The sequence below is a fragment of the Jaculus jaculus genome, chromosome X (assembly GCF_020740685.1).
Source record: "Jaculus jaculus isolate mJacJac1 chromosome X, mJacJac1.mat.Y.cur, whole genome shotgun sequence".
NCBI lineage: Eukaryota > Metazoa > Chordata > Mammalia > Rodentia > Dipodidae > Jaculus > Jaculus jaculus.
The window spans coordinates 108,858,736-108,871,418 of NC_059125.1; the positions used below are offsets into that span (position 1 = coordinate 108,858,736).

Here is a 12,683-nt window from a genome sequence, read left to right on the forward strand (position 1 = left end):
CTGCTCATTGAAAATCGGACATTCTCTGAAAACTATGCCACATGAATCAACGGTCACAAACAGGCCTAAAGGTTTGTCCTTCGACAGGGATACCCTAGACAGAAATATGAACATGACTTCCATTTGATGCAAAGACATTGCTATCATTTCCTGGCAAGCAAAGATAACATTCCAGTCCAATACCCAAGAAGCTGTTTGGAAAACTGGAGACACTGGTGAGCAGCATCACCGACAATGTCACCATAGTGCATTGTCACGCCCACCTTTTCCTTTCACATCACATGGGAATTTCTCATGATTGTGAGGGGCCTGTACCGCCACAACACATTCTCACTGTGTTCCCAGTGGACCGTGACTTACGTACTTCCCGTATTTCCCTGGATAGCTGTGAACGTGATTCAATGAATGGGAGGGGTGTGGGGTAGCAAGTGCGTGATGATCCACTACACACCCATCTGGCCCTTCATTCCACCTGCATCGATTGTCGGGTCAGGAGGGCTGTCAGGTGCCTGGGAGCAGGGGCTCCCAATCCCTCCCAATATGCATTTGGACCCAGACACTCCTAATTCTTTCTCTCCTGGCTTCAGCAATTTTGGCCCTGGGCCTGGAAAGCATGAAGAATGTTGATACCCGCGCATGGGTTTGACATGACTCATATTTCTGGGAGACTCCTGTGTGCCTAGTGCCGCAAACAGACGTCGGTCCTCCTGCTGGAAAGGGGCTCAGGACTCACTGGTAGGTTCTCGCTTCACCTGGAAGCTCTGCATGTCCCATGCAGATGTGACCACTTGAGTCACATGTGTGTCAGGGGCCTCCTTTCCCTGCACACAGAGATTCCCTGCATCGTCATGGCCTTCTCTTTGACCTAATAGCTCCCGATTCTCTAACCTAGGGAGAGAGCGAATACCGGAATAAAATTGTGAAGTACACGTGACAGGAGCCGGCCAAGGAGGCCCTCTCAATTCAGGAAGCTGTGTTGAGCAGATTTTCACCCGCCACCCCCTCCATCCCCCACGCAAGGGGAGATTTTGACTAGTTGAACTATGAGAGAGAACGTGAGAGATCGGGACGAGAAAGGGACAGGTACAGGGAATGGGCACAGCAGGCGCCCTAGCACACATGAGCACCCCCTTGCGTCTCGGGCCTGGGTGCGTCCCATCCTGTCTGCTCAAACCGTGGTCCTTTGGCTTTCGAGTCAAAGTCTCTAACCGTCAAGCCATTTCCTGGTTCCCACGACCTAAAGACATTGCTATCATTTCCTAGCTAGCAAAAATATCAATCCAGTGCAATACCCAAGTAGCTGTTTGGAAAACTGGAGACTCTGGTGTGCAGTGTCTCTGACAATGTCACCATAGTGTATTGTCACGCCTTCCCTTTTTCTTCCCCCTCACATGCGAATTTCTCCAATTGTGAGGGAATGGACGTCAATTTCTTGTGTAAGCTGACAGGCTATTGCTGTAAGGAGCTGAGTTTTTCCATCTTTCTCTCAGTGCCTCCTCCTCTGTTTCTATTTTTTTTTCTTTTTCTATTTTCCTGTTTTTTCTTTTTCTATTTTTTTTTGCGGGTTTTTAGTTTCTATGTTTCTATGTTTCTTTCCTTTTCTACCTCTGTGCTGCCACCCCTCTTAGCCTGTCTTTTTTTCTCTGATCATGTCATGAAGAGCAAACTTCAAGAAAGGTAAAATTTCACAGAATTCATAGAAACATTTTATTATTTATTTTTATCAAACAATCCCATAATTATTCACCTCATGTAAAGTCGTCAGGCCCCTATAATGATTAACTGTTTTCACATTTTCCCCATGTATGTGTGGTCAAGCACTTGTGATTTCCTGAGCTTCTACTTTCAATTACTATATTAAGGGTGAGAGGCAAACCAACCACAAATGGGGCTTCTCTTCATTAATCACTGATCCAGCAGATCCATTTATCCTTTAATTATTTATTTTGAATTTTCCTTTTCACGTCCCTCCAATACTTAGACTGTGGTCCCCCCGATTGAACTATTTCTTCCTTCGTTGTTTTTATGTAATGATTCTTGGTTAAGAGTCAATTGCAATTGGCACCATTTAGAAAAATTAGTCATGGAACAATTTTTACATTGTTCCAGGAGGTTCATTGTTTCCTCCTAAGTGTACTGTACTTCATGCCTGACTTTCTTTAAGGCCTTTAAGGAAAACAGTTTTCTCTGACCCATTTTCTTGTTTTTCCAATTCTATGCCATAGCCTCTTTCAGATACATTGAGCAGCACTTCACCAACACCAATTTTTACTGGAAAAGTAAACTTAGAGATTGGGACACTAAGTGAAATGCAGAGAAAGACAAACATTATACAGAAAACCACATATTTCTGTAGTGTAGAGAGGCAAAGATTTTTCTATAGAGGGGCCACATTGGACTTCAAGGAAGAAACAGCTGTGCTGGAACTGTGTCACGCAGCTCTTCAGCACTTAATTCTTCGTAATCCTGAAATGGCATGCTTGCCGTCTCCAGCAGCCTGTGCTAGAGGGAGACCTTGCCTCAAAAGCAAAAGCTTTAATATGAATGGGTGATATTTTTTTTTCCAAATGTTCTTTCTGCAGTAATTGAAGATCTTATATAATAGTAGAATACATCTATTATCTAAAAATACCTGTATTGTCCATTGTGTTGACTTATTTTGTATCATAAGCACATGTGAGCCAGGAGGTACACTGTAATGTGAATGTGTCCTCTGGCTTCTAATGAGGAAGCTGTGTGGAATATGTAAAGGAAGCTATGTTGTCAGTATATAAAGTCAAAATTTTATCTGTGGAATATGACAACAACTCACACTACCACAGGTGAGTTTTGAAACCATTATCTTTTGGTGGGTGAGTGGTAGGGTCTCACACTACCACAGGATGATCTGGAACTCACTTTCTAATCCCAGGCTGTTGTTATCCTCACAATGACCCTCCTACCTCAGTCTCCTGAGTGCTGAGACTAAAGATTTGATACACCAGGTCCATATTTCACAGTGTTATCTTTAAAACATTGCTAAGGATTTCCATGAGTTTGTTTCCTCAGGTATACCAGAAAGCATTTTAGATGATAATATAAACACCTGTATCATAAGTGTAGCAGGAAGCTTAGAATGTTGTCAGTCAGTGTACGAAATGGAAATGTAGTGCAGAAACCACAAGTACATGGATGACAGAATGTATGTGCTTATGTAGGGAGATTTAGAAGATTTAGATGTGGATGACAAAGCATACATCTTCATCTTCCCCATGGAAGAAAAGTAAAAGTGGTAGTGGTTTGGAAACAAGAGAATCAGGCAGTGATAACTGAGTATTAAAGAGAGTTCTAACAAGGGTTATCTAAGTTATAGAAATTATACATATAGCGGGCCTAGAATTAGGGAAAGAACCCTTGTTATAGATCTAGAGGGTAAGTATGCACATGTTAGATTCAGAGACTAAAGGAAAATCAGACAAAAAATTAAAGTGAGAACTTACCTAAAAGTACAAAGCATGCAGAAATCAGTCCAGGCCAAGCAAAAATATCCTCCTTCCAAACCCCACTCTTCTAGGGTAGTTGGTGTGTATATTGTGTGGTAGCCACACTCACATTTGTCCCTGTGACTAGGTGAAAGTGAGGCATAGAGACAGAAGACCAAGGAACAGCCTTTATAGTCAACTGAAATGTATTCTTTAGTTAGATTCATGTATGTAAAGGGAAAGACATGATTGATTTGTCAATTTAAATAGGCAGGCTCCAGGGGCACCCACTTGAGTCATGATAGAGTGTGGGCAGGTGGAGTGGGCCATTATTCCTGTTGTTGACCAGATTTGATGAGACACAAATTCCATTCCTGAGTTTCATTGGTGCCTTGTAAATCTTTTGGGCTTGGCTCTCCTGTTGAGCATCGTGTGTGTGTGAGTGTGCCATTTCTACAGCCTCTTCTCCTGGAGATTTCCCTATTTCTCCTCTGTCCCTCTTCAGCTGGGCAAGGAAAAGAATTTCTTTCTTGTTTGAGTATTTCTAATATTCCCCTGGATAGCAATTCTCCCAAAATAAATTTAATTTTCTTAGAATATGTTTCCTAACTCATTGTTAAGATGAAAAAGAACCTAAAACTTTGGGTTAGCAGGCCTCAAGTTCCCCCCTAATTCACGAAATATTGAATCAGCCTCACAAATTTTCACCACAGTAGTTGTTCCCCTTACGTTCTGGAGGATTCTTATACCTCTGTCTACCTTCTTCCTCATAAGCATGACTGGAATTAAAATTGCCTCCTATAGCATGCAGGATTTAACATGAGTGTAAGGGTTGCAAACTTGGGTACTCATTCTTGTGTGGCAAGTATTTAAACCATTGAATCATCTCTGTAGCCTCAATATTTCAAATTCTATGGATGGGCCATTATGATATGTTATCCTTCCTTAAAATTAGTATGAAGCCTATATACTCTCAGACATCATTTCTACAATTTTAATTACAACTGAATTCCTCTGAATTTGTAGGGTATTGAAAACATTGTACATCTCCTGAGTATCAAGTTGATTTGGGGTGCTGCTTTGATTCAACTTTTTTTCCCACTGATGTTCATACTTTTCTCCTTTTGGGAGAAATGTGGGGAATACAGAATTTTACAGAATTTGGTAGTGTATTCCTGAGACTAGGAAGGATCAAAGCCTCTGGCTAGAGAGGACATAGGTTCTCATGAGGGAATTACTATTGCCGATTTGTAACTTGGATATGATTTCAAATTGCCTTCTAAATATTTGTTGGTTTGCCCATAGAATACTCTAGCTGATAGCTTTTATTTTGGTTTCTTTTCTAATTGCAAAGGGTCCTAACTAGCCATAATATTGAAACTAAGTCACTTTTGAGTATCCAACACTAAATGGTGCATCTATATCTCACTCTCCAAATCCCAGGGAACATCATGGAAGAGAGGGTAAAAAGATCTTAAGAGTCACAGTCCTTAAACACTACATGTATGATCATTGTCTTCTTGAATGTTTAGCAGATGCAATTATCTTCAATAACAACTACATAAGATCAATTCCATCAACGTACCTTCAGTATGAAAGAAAGGCTTGTGAGGCCACACCATAGTGAGGATTTATAGGCAGGTAACAGTTGATGGAAGGGAGGGGCCCATGAGGCCGCACCCCTCCCTGCACATTAATAGGCAGTTAACTGTTGCTGCATAGGAGAGGCTCATAAGGCCACAGTCTCCCTACAGACTAATAGGCAGTTAAGGGTTTCTGGAAGGGAGGGCCTCATGAAGCCGCTCCACTCCCTGCACATTAATTAGAAGACAACATTTGCTGGAAGGGAGGGGCTCAGGAGGCAACACCCTGCCTGAAGATTGATAGGCAGTTAAGAGTTACTAGAAGGTAGGCACCCATAAGTCCACAGTCTCCCTGCAGATTAATATGCAGTTAAGGGTTTCTGGAAGGCAGGGTCCCATGGGGCCGCACCCTTCCCTGCAGATTAATAGGCAATTGGCAGTTGTTGTAAGGGAGGGTCCCATGAGGTCACACCCCTTCCTGCACATTAATAGGCAGTTAAATGTTGCTGGAAGGGAGGGTCTCATGAGGCCACAGTCTTTCTGCAGATTAATATGCAATTAAGGGTTTCAGGAAGGGAAGGGCCCATTAGGCCACACCCTTCTCTTCAGATTAATAGGCAATTAATACTTACTGAAAGGGAGGGGCCTTTGCAGCAGCACCCCTCCCTGCAGATTAATAGGCAGTTCACAGTTGCTGGAAGGGTGGTTCTCATGAGCCCACAGCCTCCCTGAGGATCTATATAGTTGCCAGTTGCAAAAAGTGAGGGTCTCATGAAGGCAAACCCTTCCTGAGGATCCCTAGGGAGTTACTGTGTGCTACAGGAGGGAAAGACTTGCTCTTCAGTGCTATTCTTGCAAACTTCTCATCAATGGCCCTTGATGACTTGACTGGCATAGGAACTTGTATTGGTCATGGATTCCTATTAAGTCTTCTGAGAAGACAACCCGCCACCCTTGAGATATATTTCTTCCTTTACTTGTGGACATTCTCTGTGTTCATGGGATTGAGTTTTCTCTATATATATGATGCATGAAATGGAAAGACTTCAAGTTATTCCATTGTGAAATCTGAGAGAGCCATACATACATACACACCCTCCCCAAAGGTCCATAGGCAATTACTTCTTGCTACTGGAGGGAAAGACATATTCTTCAGTAGTGTAGAAATTGGTCTCTTCTTCATGATCATGTAAACTACTCATCAATGGTCCTAGAATAAACCCCAATTAAATACCCTGACTCACATAATACCAAACAAAAAGCCATGAAAATTACTGCTACCAAGGGCAGAGAGATATGAGACCAAAATTAGCTAAGAGGTCAGGGTAAAAGAACCCTTTTAATTCCTTCAAGAAAAGTAGGAAACTGTTAAGCACTTAGTAGTGATGAAAACCTTGAATGCTCAGGGGAGAGGAAAAATCCTTGGGGCAGGAAACGAGATAAAAATCTCATGAGCACCCAGGCTTTTATCCTGTGTCTGGAGCTGAATCCAGAAGTCACCACAACTTGGTTCACTGCTTGGTAGATGCTGGGGCTAAAGATAACACCCACTTGATCAGTTCCTGCTCTGTGGCAGCTGTTGCAGAAAGCAAGGTTGATGCGTGATGTTCAGCATCCTCCATTTGTTCTGCAGGAATTCAGATCCGTAATTCTCCTGTGGGCCTTCCTATCTAACTGCCTCTCCCCAGTGTTACCTATGACCCTCTCATTTTCCTCCCTCTCATGAGAAAAAACTCTCAATATTATTAGAGGAAGAGGTTGATGACTGGTCAGTCTATAACTGCTTCATGCTGATCAGAGTCTTAGACTAATTATAGTCTTTCCCCCAGGAGGTATCTAAAGACCCAAGAGAGAAATCTGTAAGTCAGATATTCTATTATGTCACTATCTGAAAATTATCAGTAAGTGATGTTTGACAGTCTGATTAGAAATGGTGAGAGTTCAGCTCATTGGGGGGACCCGCACTGATGTAGGTGAATTGCTGCATGCCAATCTGAGTGTGAGCTGCCTGAAAATGAGGAGAGATGAAATGGGTAATGAGTATAGTGGGAAAACCAAACTGGAGGAAGTATAGAAAATAAGCCATTTTGATGAAAGAGAGAGAAATTTTATCTCTGTGTGTGTTGTCCTAGTCTTTGCTGTGCCCTTGTGTATTTGGTTATATATTTCCTTCTGAGTGTTCAAAAGCAAGCATGGTTTCTTGGTCTTGTAAACTGCTCATCAGTGGACCTAAAAAAAAAAAAAAAAAAAACAAGTGAATGACCTGACTCATCACAAAAAAGCCATGAAATTTGCCGTTACCAGGGGCACAATGATAAGAGGCAGAAAATGGCAAGACATTCAGTGTAGGTGAACCCCAAAGATGTACATTTGGAGGTCAAAATGGCTCTCCAAGAGACTCTCTGGACATGGGAGAGCTCTATATGTCTCCCTCAGCCTTGGAGTCATCTATTAGGATGAGTCAGGTCCATGGTGACCAAGTGCTCTTCCCTCTATTGGGAAAACTTGAGGACTGATTTTCCTCTGTTGTGACTCTCTTATTATAAATTGTACAACTTTTTTTTTTATCTGTTTCACTGCCAGTATAAACATATTAGCAGTGTCCCATTATCTCTTGTGGCCTTATGACCTGATAGTAGAGGCTAAAATATTGGCCTTTATGTACTTTTGATTTCAGTTAGCTTTGAATTCTACATGGGCTATCAAAACCTTCAAAAAGGAAGTTATATAAGAATCAGGTTTAAGAATTTATTTTACATTTAAGCCATCGGACATTTGAAAAGCAGCTTGAGATCTTTTATGTGTTCACAGGCATAGGAGCTTGTTTTTGTCATGGATTCCTATAAAGTCTCCTGAGGAAAAAAAATGCCACTTCCTTAAACTGAAAGTATTTCCTTACCTGTGAATATTCTCCTCATTAGTTGAATTGAGATTATTCTCCTTAATTGATGCATGACATGGATAGACTTCAAGATTTCACATTGTCAGGACTGAAGCATCCACGTAGAGCTACCAGAGGCAATCCACCATTCATGGTATTGGTCTAAGTTGCTGCCATCCTCTTGTGCCTCTGTGATTTCTCCAGAGGTATACTGTGTCTTGGAGGGAATCCTCCCATAGAAGGTGAACAATCCTTCTGTCTGTAGAGCTACAGCTTTAGTTGCAAAATCTACCAAGTGGCTGCCTACCATCACTTTGTCATGTTAGTTTGATGCTCATGGCAGTGTAAAAGGTAAGGGGAAGGACGGATGCCCCTACAAGGAATAAAATTTCCTTACAATGTTAAATTGGATTACTAAGGTAGTTAACAAATCTTTCTCCTTCCAAATACAAGCGTGAGCATGTAGTATTAAGTAAATATATTTACAGTCTGTGTAAATATTTATTCATTTCCCTTTGCCAATGTTTAGAGCTCTAGTCAGTCCAATCAGCAGAGTTAGTTGGGCACTGGTATTAGCTGGGAGTGGGTCTGATTTAAGAATCTCTTATTCGGGCTGGAGAGATGGCTTAGCGGTTAAACGCTTGCCTGTGAAGCCTAAGGACCCCGGTTCGAGGCTCGGTTCCCCAGGTCCCACGTTAGCCAGATGCACAAGGGGGCACACGCATCTGGAGTTCGTTTGCAGAGGCTGGAAGCCCTGGCGTGCCCATTCTCTCCCTCTCCCTCTATCTGTCCTTCTCTCTGTGTCTGTCACTCTCAAATAAATAAAAATTAAAAAAAAATGAATCTCTTATTCGCAGTTATCACTTCACATCCTGCCCTTCTGGTTTCATCCTGGGTAAGAAGAACTCCCTTCAGGGTTGGAAACATTGCTTGGCAGTCAAGGTGCTAGTCTGCAACGTCTAAGGGCCCATGGTCAATAACCCAGTACCGAGTTCATGTGCATTGGCTACAGACCTTGGCACACCCACTCTCTATCTATCTGCCTCCTTCTCTAGCTGTCTCTCCTAAATAAATAAATAAATAAATAAATAAATGAAATATAACAAACAAAAACCACTTAAAAATTAAAATATAACTCCCATCAGTGTGTAATTGTAGATCAAGGTTACTTAGGGCTTGTCCTGAAGTTATGTTCCAGCAGCATTAGTTTTTCATAAGACCATTAACTGGAGTGTTCAAGGTCTTTATCATCTGGGAGGTAAGTAGCATGGTTGAGAGAAAGGCAAATTTAAGGGTTATTTCAGGCACCTCCACCATGACCACTTGTTATTTTACTATCTGATAACAACATTTGCTTCTTTGAATTAAGAATGCTCCCAATGTCATGGGGAGTATGTACAGAAAGATGGTTTCTTAAGGTTAGTTTATGTGACTCAGAGAATAACCATCCTACTGATTCAATTGTCCTTAGACTATCAGGGCAGATCTTATCTACTATGTCAAACTCTTTGCTATGATATTACACATGTTGTGGTGTTGATCCCCTAAGTGGGGTTAGGACATCTTTTGCAACACTTATTTTCTCTGTTACATGAAGAGAAAACCACTATATGTGTAGGTAATCCCACAGCCAGGGTCTGAGTCAATGCATCCTTAAGTTGTTGAAAGGAGCAATGTGCCTCAAGTTCCCATATTAATAGCAGTGACAGATGCCTCTGTGTCTGCTGAACACGTTGGTATAGTGGTCTTGTCAGTTTTTCAAAGCGTGGGACCCGAAGCCTGTATAAGCCTGTAACTCTGAAGGAGGCCCTCAGTTGTTTTAAAGTCTGAGTGAGGGAATAAGCTAAAGTAGGCTCAATTTGTTGGGATCTTAAATACATTTTTAATATTCTACTGGAATTCACAGATAGGTTATCTTAGAAAGACATAACTCACTTTCTATCCCCACTTATCCAGGATATTGAGGAGGGCCTTAGTTTCTCAAGAGACCATTTTCTCAGAAGCCCGACAAAGTAAACTATTAGCCAAAAACTATAACAGGGTGATATTACCACTCTTCAAGTCTATGAGGTCCTTAGTTATGGCCAATCAAAACATATAGGGGCGGCCTCTAAAATAACTTGTCCTGTTTTATGAGTTGGGTCTTCAAACACAAGTAATGTCTGGCTATCTTGATATAGGGGGATAGAAAAGAAAGCTTTCATTAGGTCTTAGATTGAGTAGTGAGTGGTTTCAGAATGATTCTGAGTTAATAGTGGATAAGGTATATGTAATACAGGGTGAAGGAGGACCACTAAGTCATTAATTATTTTGAGGTCCTAAAATAATCTGACATTAGTGGATACTGCTTTTGAAGGGAGTAAATAACAGGGATCCTTGAGATGTATATTTACAGGAGTGGCAGGAACAGATCGGTCTATAGTTTCACCATCTGTCTGAACTAAATGACCTACGTTATCTCCTGTCAAAGAAAAATATATGTTTTCCCCTGTAGGTATTTAGAGAGAACAACACATTCTGGTAAAAAGGATGATGTCTCTTAGACTATGAGTAAGGAATGATGGACGCGATAGTCTCTCTGGGAGCAAACAATAGTTTTTCTGAATGTGAACTGAAATGCCCTAAAGGCAGTGTTATTGTTAACTCTAATCCCAAAGTAAAAATGAGGCACTGAAAACCAAAAACATTAGTCAATGAGAAGAGTTATTTTATATTTTGCCACCCATAAGATTACCTGGCTCCTTTCAAGGTAGACCACCTTTACAGGAGCCTGTCCAAGAAACCTCAAGGTCCATCAATACTCTGGTAAGTGCAATCACTTCAAGTCTTTTTGAGTCAGAAGGCATTGGGGTTCCCTTGACATTTAGGATATGGTTCTGGTGGAGGCCAAGCAGCCTTTTTCTTAGGACAGTTTTTACAAAAGTGCCACATCTAACCACAGAGATAGCAGGCCCTGAAAATGCCTTGCGTAAGAACTTTTGCCTAACCATCATTATAGTTATAATCTCCTGGTGAAGTTTTTCCTATTTTTCTCTTAATCTCCCTTCCTGCTCTTTCTATGTTCCTTTTTTTCTCTTTCTGTTCTTTTATCTCACTTTCCTTGTCCTGGTTATAATAAACAGAAGTGCAGCCTCGAACAACAGTTCTAAGTTTTATTTTGTTCAGCTACCTATTTTTGTAACTATCTAGGTATATTAGTTATTGACCGGGTTAAAAATTTATCCAAAAGGTGTTTGAGGATCGATTAGCAGTTAAGGCTGCAAAGTCTCAGAATCAGGTTTGATTGCTTAGTACTCACATAAGCCAGATACTCAAAGTGGTGTGTGAGTCTAGATTTTGCTTTTACTGCCTAGAGCCCCTGGTGCAACCATTCTCTCTTGATCACTTTCTCTCAATTAAATAAAATAATTAAAAGTAAAACACAGTTTATGTATTTTTTTTTTTACCCAAAACGTGTTTATTGGGATCATTTCCCACTCATCTTGATCAGGCTGCCTTTTGTGCTGCTTCTTCCTGAACGAACATCCTTCTGCAAGCCTTGCTTTTCCTCCTGCAGGCTGACAGAGGACCATGGAGCAGCCAACACACAAAACTACTGTTTGTGCATGGCTAAACACCCTGGTGATTTTATCGCGTCCTGAGAATTTCACATCCATTACGTTGGAATTGGGGCTCTGCATTAGGTGCTTCTTCTTGAGTTTCCTCCTTTCCTCTTCTGGAGAGGGGTGAAGGAGATCATTGGCGAGAGGCATGTTCTCACAGGGAGGTCACCACTGCAGGAAAGTTGGTGTATTTATTCTTGATAATTCTGCTACTATCTCATCTACTTTATGAGAACAGGTATAGGCCATGCAATTTGGCAAACAGGCTTAGAATCTTCATGGTGACAGGGAATTATTCCCATCCTTTATGTTAATAATTCTACTAATCTTGTGACACTGTGTGCTTAGTTGTTATTTTAAATTTATACTCTCTTGCCTACAGTCAACCTATACTCAGATAGACCTGTGACAAACTAACTCCATCTACCTGGCTTCCCTCATGGCTTTCCAAGGCCTGAACATCTACACAACTGGAAACCTTAAAAAGCTCAAACTTTCCTCTCCCCACTTCTCTGATTTCTCTTGCTTTCATTCTTTCCCCACCAATGGCCTTTTTCAGGATCTATAGCTGCCTCCCACATTAAAAGTCCACCAATATACTTTTGGGGTCGTGTAAAATATGCCCACTGGAGAAGCATGGAAAGTGATGGAACTATTGTCTCCACTTGGGTTGAAGAAGTCAGAAACATTTATTGCCCAGATCCATGGGGCCAGCCCTGGCTACTTCTTCAGGAGGGGAAATGATAGGACAATGAAACTGGTTAGGTATTCAGGGCAATTGAACCCCAAAGTTCAATGTCTTTGTATTCCTTAATGAAAAGCCAGATATGTAACTATGCTTGCAGAAGCAAGGATGTTACATCCTCTAGGAAGGATTTCTAGATTAAGTTTACACCCTTCCTAGAGGATAGAAACTCTGATCAGTATCTAATATTACTGGAAAAGCTATAAATTCTGCTATTTCTCCATAGTAACCCATGGACTTGATCTTCCTCACATAGCCACTTCTGCTTAGAAATAAATTAATTAATTAAATTAAATAAACAGATCTGTGTCTCTAGGTGCACTTCTCAAAAACCCCTCTTGCCACATTGGGTAAATGTTCTGCCTACTTCTCTTATGGGGCGTCTCAAATCCTCTCTTGGGTCCCTAGGAA

General features: G+C 41.3%; 1 protein-coding gene across 1 annotated transcript; it reads right to left on the bottom strand.

Moving 5' to 3' along the window:
• Nucleotides 1-6,968: 6,968 nt before the first annotated feature.
• On the bottom strand, nucleotides 6,969-11,677 carry LOC123456565 (40S ribosomal protein S27-like). The gene is made up of 2 exons (XM_045139926.1): nucleotides 11,372-11,677; nucleotides 6,969-7,052 (listed from the first exon to the last, which is right to left on the bottom strand). Exons 1-2 carry the CDS (start codon nucleotides 11,675-11,677, stop codon nucleotides 6,969-6,971), a joined length of 390 nt encoding a protein of 129 aa, XP_044995861.1.
• Between the last annotated feature and the right edge of the window lie 1,006 nt (nucleotides 11,678-12,683).

Excerpts from the sequence above, each read along its gene's own strand:
- LOC123456565 (XM_045139926.1), bottom strand. The coding sequence starts at position 11,677 with ATGCCTCTCGCCAATGATCTCCTTCACCCCTCTCCAGAAGAGGAAAGG. Across the intron at positions 7,053-11,371 it reads TCCCAATAAACACGTTTTGG|GCAGCTCACACTCAGATTGG; the intron begins GTAAAAAAAAAA and ends CCTCATTTTCAG.